Source organism: Bos grunniens, chromosome 8 (assembly GCF_055505025.1).
Source record: "Bos grunniens cultivar Pamir isolate PY7600 chromosome 8, Bosgru_T2T1.0, whole genome shotgun sequence".
NCBI lineage: Eukaryota > Metazoa > Chordata > Mammalia > Artiodactyla > Bovidae > Bos > Bos grunniens.
Genome location: NC_141172.1, coordinates 70,490,909 through 70,496,304, shown reverse-complemented (window position 1 = coordinate 70,496,304; position 5,396 = coordinate 70,490,909). Strand labels below are relative to the sequence as shown.

The 5,396-nt window shown below is 54.8% G+C and overlaps 1 protein-coding gene across 2 annotated transcripts; it reads left to right on the top strand.

Moving 5' to 3' along the window:
- Nucleotides 1-683: 683 nt before the first annotated feature.
- On the top strand, nt 684-5,134 carry NKX2-6 (NK2 homeobox 6). 2 transcript variants are annotated; one of them, XM_086416470.1, is made up of 2 exons: nt 684-960; nt 4,527-5,134. In XM_086416470.1, exons 1-2 carry the CDS (start codon nt 684-686, stop codon nt 5,132-5,134), a joined length of 885 nt encoding a protein of 294 aa, XP_086272596.1. The 2 variants fall into 2 exon arrangements, with proteins under 2 accessions (XP_086272596.1, XP_086272595.1); XM_086416469.1 differs by having other exon boundaries at nt 4,509-5,134.
- Nucleotides 5,135-5,396: the final 262 nt, after the last annotated feature.

The window sequence follows — 5,396 nt, the reverse complement described above, 5'->3', positions numbered from 1 at the left end:
TGAGACAGTTCCACATCAGTCTTGGCCGTGGAGGGTCAAGACTCACTCCTCCGGGGTCCAGCTTCTGCTCCCTGGAAGGAGCTCCCAGCCGTTTGGCCCCGACGGTGCGCGCACCAAGACTCCCACGTTCAGCTCCAATTCTGCGCGTGCCCAGAGGTCTCGCTCTAGAGTTTTCCAGCCAGATCGCGAGGGACCGACTCGGGTTGCAGAGCAAGGGTTCCACCCCCATCTCCGCACACTTTCTAGGAGAGTCCGGAGGGACCCACGGTTGACTTCGGAAGCTCTGGTTTGTAATGTATTCACATTACATGCGAGCGGCGCGCACTCTCTCCCCTTTTCCTTGCTTTTGAAAACCCAAACCTTCCGGAAAGTGGCTGGAGGTTGGTGAGAAATTAGGAGAGCAGAGAAGAAAGGACTGCAGCGGGTGGGCGGTTGGCGGGCGGGGACGATGCTAAGTTAACACGTGGATTCTGCAAGAACCAATGGGGTTCCGCGGCTTTGTCACTCTTTCTCCGGGTCAATCGTCTGGCAAGGATGGTCCAGAGGGAAGGCGCAATCCGGGACGCTGGGCGTCTGTCGCAAATCTTGGGTCTGCGGGGTCTGCAGCGACAAAACGGAAAGCTCTGGGCGCTCCGCTCTGTGGGGACCAGGGACGCCCCAGCCCCGCCCCCTCCGCCTTTGGGATGTTACTGAACCCCGCCACCTGCACTCCCTTTTCGGTCAATGACATCCTGAGCCTGGAGCGTGAGCATCTCGGCCCGGATGCCCTGCAACTCCAGAGGACACCGAGGAGCCCGGAAAACTTTCAGTACCTGCGACCAGTCCCAGAACAGCGAGGGTCCGAGGTCCCCAGCATCCGGAGCGCAGACAGCGAAGACAGAAGGCAGGAAGGGTCGGAGCCTTCCAGGGGTCCCTGTGAGTTAGTCACAGAGATGGACGCTAAACCGGTGGGTGAGCCAGGTGAGTACGAGCTGGGGTTTTGGATCTTACAGGGAGAACAAGGAGTGGGGTTAGATCATTACCAATTGGCGTTTGTGGGGGACACTCATCTCCTGGTCTTCCGGGCCCCATTTTTCTTCACTGGAAGAGTCAGAAGGACTGGGCTCTCAGCCCCCTCTACCGTCCCCTCCAGACATCTTAATGTAAATAAGGTCCTGAATCTTGGGGGCTCACGATTTCCACAGCCTGTCCTACATGATTCCCAGAAACACATTCCCCCCTACTCACTGAGGCAGTTCCCAGAAATTCCAGTTTCTCTTCCTTTTTTTAAATTTATTTTTAATTGGAGGATTATTACTTTACAATGTTGTGTTGATTTCTGCATACAACAAGAGTTAATCTGTCATAAGTATACATATATCCCCTCTCTCTGAACCTCCCTCCCATCCTACCCCTCTAGGTCATCACAGAGCAGAGCTTCTTTCTTACAGCAAAACCCTCTGCAGTATCTTAGCTGTGCTTCATCACCACCAGCTTTTCCTGCCATCTCCTAGTCTCTCTCTACCCTAGACCATCTGCCAAAAGTGTAGCCATCAAAGCAGCGGGGCACTTTGGGAGAGGAAACTCTGTTCGGCTCTGGGATCAGTCCCAGCCCAGTCTTTTCCTGGGGCTTGCTGAGTGGCCAGCCTAGTAGTTCCTCTGACTGCAGCTCAGTAAGGGCAGCTCGAGCTTTAGCTGCTCAGGGAGACAGACGATTCCAGCAGAGTCTCAGTGTCCGGTCTCCAAAGGCACAACCTGTGCATTGGCAGACAGACCCAGGGATCTGCGTCTAGCTGCAGGGAGGGAAGAGGTGGACAGGGCTTGTGATGGGTTGGCTCCTGCCATCCGGGCAGCTTTGGCAGGGGAGACCCAACAGTTTGAGGGATGAAAAAGCCACTCTTCCTCTTGCCAAACTCTGCGTCTCAGTTCCCAGCCTTCATGCAGGTCTGGGGGCTTCAGGATGATTCTCACAGGTCAGGTCTCCTCACCCAGGCTATGCCACAGCCACTCTATTTTAACCTCAAACTAACCACATGAAGAAAATAAAGATGCTAGTTTGGAGTTAGAAGACTCAAGAGTCCCTTGAACTGCAAGGAGATCAAACCAGTCAATCCTAAAGGAAATCAACCCTGGATATTCATTGGAAGGATTGATGCTGAAGCTGAAACTCCAACTCCACTCTGGCCACCTAATGTGAGGAGTCAACTCATTGGAAAACATCCTGATGCTGGGAAAGATTGAGGGCAGGAGGAGAAAGGGATGACAGATGATGAGATGGTTGGATGGCATCATGTGTTCAGTGAAGTTTGAGCAAACTCTGAGAGATACTGAAGGACAGAGAAGCCTGGAGTGCTGCAGTCCATGGGGTCGAAAAGAGTAAGACACAACATGACTGAACAACAATACAACAACAGCCAGGAGCCTGGAGAAATGTATATTTTGTTGTGTTCTTAAAGAAACCTGTGAATATTCTGCAGCAGACTGTAAGCCCTCAACTCCCCCAGTGCTGCTCAGCCAACTGACCTTTCATTTTGGCTTTGCTGAAGAAGCGTCACACTCCTCTGACTCTTGCTATCACCTCGCAGCTGAAGACACTGCAGTGCACTCCTCCTCTGCTGCCGCACCTGGGGCAGTGACAATGAGAAGGGGCCTGGTCCAGCTCCAGGATCTAAGCCCAGGGGCCATGGCAGCCACTGATCACACGTGGAAGAGACACTCCTGGGGGACTCTGTGCTCCTCCTCCACCCCCACCTTGCTTTCAGGGACACAGGGTGACAGGGACTCCAAACTGTGACCAGGAGGGATTGAGGTGGCCTGAATCCCCTCGGCCTGAGTGGTCAGCAACTCCCAAATGGGGTCTTGCTGGCTCCGCAGAGTCACTGAAGGCCAGTAGTTACATTTTGATTTGCTAAGAAAACAAACCCTTGTCAATATTTTTCCTCTTTGTGGGGAGAGATGTTCTCAGTTTGTCTGAACACAAGCTTCGCTGAGGGAAGGTCTTGTTTCCTCAATCTGAAATGCCAAACAGTTCAGTCCCACAGGAGACTGTGCCAGCTGGCTGTGGATTTGAGCCGGTTCCGACAGCACTGGCTCTAATTAGGAGCATCCTGCTCTACCTCACCACGCACACACATGCACTCCCCATTCCGGTTTTCTCCTCTCATGAATTTCATGAAAACTTAGCACTGCCTCCCTGCTTGTTCTTGCTCTGTCACTCAGTTGTCTCTGACTCTTTTCGACCCTATGGACTGTCAGCTGCCAGGCGCCTCTGTCCGTGGGATTCTCCAGGCAAGAATACTGGAGTGGGTTGCCATTTCCTTCTCCAGGGGAATCTTCCTGACCCAGGGATAGAAACCGAGTCTCCTACATTTCTTGCACTGCCAAGCAATGCAAGCAGATTTTTTTTTTTTTTTTTTTTTTTTACCACTGATCCACCTGGGAAGCCTCCCTTCTTATCCTTGGGTAAAAACAGAGCTTTGCCAAAATAGGAGAGATGTACAATAAAAGGAAAGGAAGCTTGCATTTTGTGGGGCTGGGCACAGCTGCCCTGGGGTGATATTCGAGGAGCTCTGCCTCTTCCAAACAGGAAGTCAGGGAGGAGCCAATGCTACCTGCTTGCAGGGAGGTCCCAAAGAGCAAAGAGCCCACTTTTTAAAAAAAGAGCCAAATGTGGATCTCAAATTTATATACTTGCAAAGAGAACCTTAGTTTCTGAGCCAAAAATCAGAAGCCAAAAATTATTTTGTTTTGTTAATTTGGATTACAAAGCATCGTGTTCGAGAAACATGCGGTGGGTCCCTGATGACAAAAGAAGCAAGGATGTCAGTATAGGTGGGTAGCACTGGAGCCCCCAGCACTTGCATTAGAAGCAGGGGCCACAAATAGATAACCAGGCTCTCTCTCTCTCTTCACTATGAGCAATCTAAGGTTAATCTCTATCTAATAGACTGGCAGTAAAAGTTTCCCCAAACTTACCCACACTTGAGAATTGCAGTCAAAGTAAACAGCTCGCATACAGACATTCTAAGAAGAAAATGAAGCTTAGAGTCTTGATCAAGAGTCTAACCTTGGGGAATCGGCTGTACACTGAGAAACACAGAGAGTCACAACTTGCATTATGCTTCCCTGGTGTCTCAGTCGGTAAAGAAGCTGCCTGCAATGCAGGCGACCTGAATTCAACCCCTGGATCCAGAAGATCCCCTGGAGAAGGAAATGGCAATCCACTCCAGTATTCTTGCCAGGAGAAATCCCATGGACTAAGGAGCCTGATGGGCTACAGTCCATGGGATCGCAAGAGTCAGACACGACTTAGGGACTAAACCACTAGCACCAATCATCATCACGGGTACAAAAGAGACAACTTGGGGGAAAGGAACATTTAGAGCGACTTGGGACGGGGTGAGGGGGTAAGCAGAAGGAAGAGACCGGCACGCAAGGTGAAGGCTACCAGGGAGGAGGGGCGTCCCTTGGAAAAATCGCTCCGGTGAGCCTTAGGCTGGCGCTGACAGTGTTCCTTCCTGTACTTTTAGAGTCCGTCCTCAGCGGAGCCTCGTTCCCCGGCGGCGGGACCCGGGTGCCTGAGCGCTGCGCAGGGGACAGCGGCGGCGGCGCGCGCGGGGCCGGCGCGGAGCATCCCACGGCACGGCCCCGGCGGAAGCCGCGCGTGCTCTTCTCGCAGGCGCAGGTGCTGGCGCTGGAGCGGCGTTTCAAGCAGCAACGGTACCTGTCGGCCCCGGAACGCGAGCATTTGGCCAGCGCGCTGCAGCTCACGTCGACGCAGGTCAAGATCTGGTTCCAGAACCGACGTTACAAGTGCAAGAGACAGCGCCAGGACAAGTCCCTGGAACTGGCGGGCCACCCCCTAGCGCCGCGCCGGGTGGCGGTGCCTGTGCTGGTGCGCGATGGCAAGCCCTGCCTGGGACCTGGCCCTCCCGCTTTCCCCGGCCCCTACGGGGCGGCAGCGGCGCCCTATTCCTGCTACGGCCACTACGCGGGCGCTCCCTACTGTGCAGGCTACGGCGGCGGCTACGCGGGCGCACCCCCGGGCCCCGCACCCCCAGTCCCCCAGGCCAGTTCGGGCTTCGGCGCAGGTGGGCCGAGCGCCAGCCCTCAGAGCCCTCTGCCCGCCACACTGCAGGGTGTCAGGGCCTGGTGAGGCGTCTTATCTCGGATATGCCACCCTGACCAGAAGCTCAGTCCCGCCTCCCCGCTGTCCGGTCGCGGCCGGGACGAGGGACCGCCGCGGAGGAGGAAGCAGGCGACCCGATGGCACTTCTCTCCCGAGCGGTGCCTGGGACTGCGAATTGCCCCCGGAGCAGCCATCCAGCTGAAGGCCCTGGGGGCGAGCTCCTCCCAAAAGACTCAAACCCTGGCCTCCGCCAGCCGCCCACCCAGCGACACCCGGGAAGGAGAAAAGC

Excerpts from the sequence above, each read along its gene's own strand:
- NKX2-6 (XM_086416469.1), top strand. The coding sequence starts at position 684 with ATGTTACTGAACCCCGCCACCTGCACTCCCTTTTCGGTCAATGACATC. Across the intron at positions 961-4,508 it reads TAAACCGGTGGGTGAGCCAG|AGTCCGTCCTCAGCGGAGCC; the intron begins GTGAGTACGAGC and ends CTGTACTTTTAG.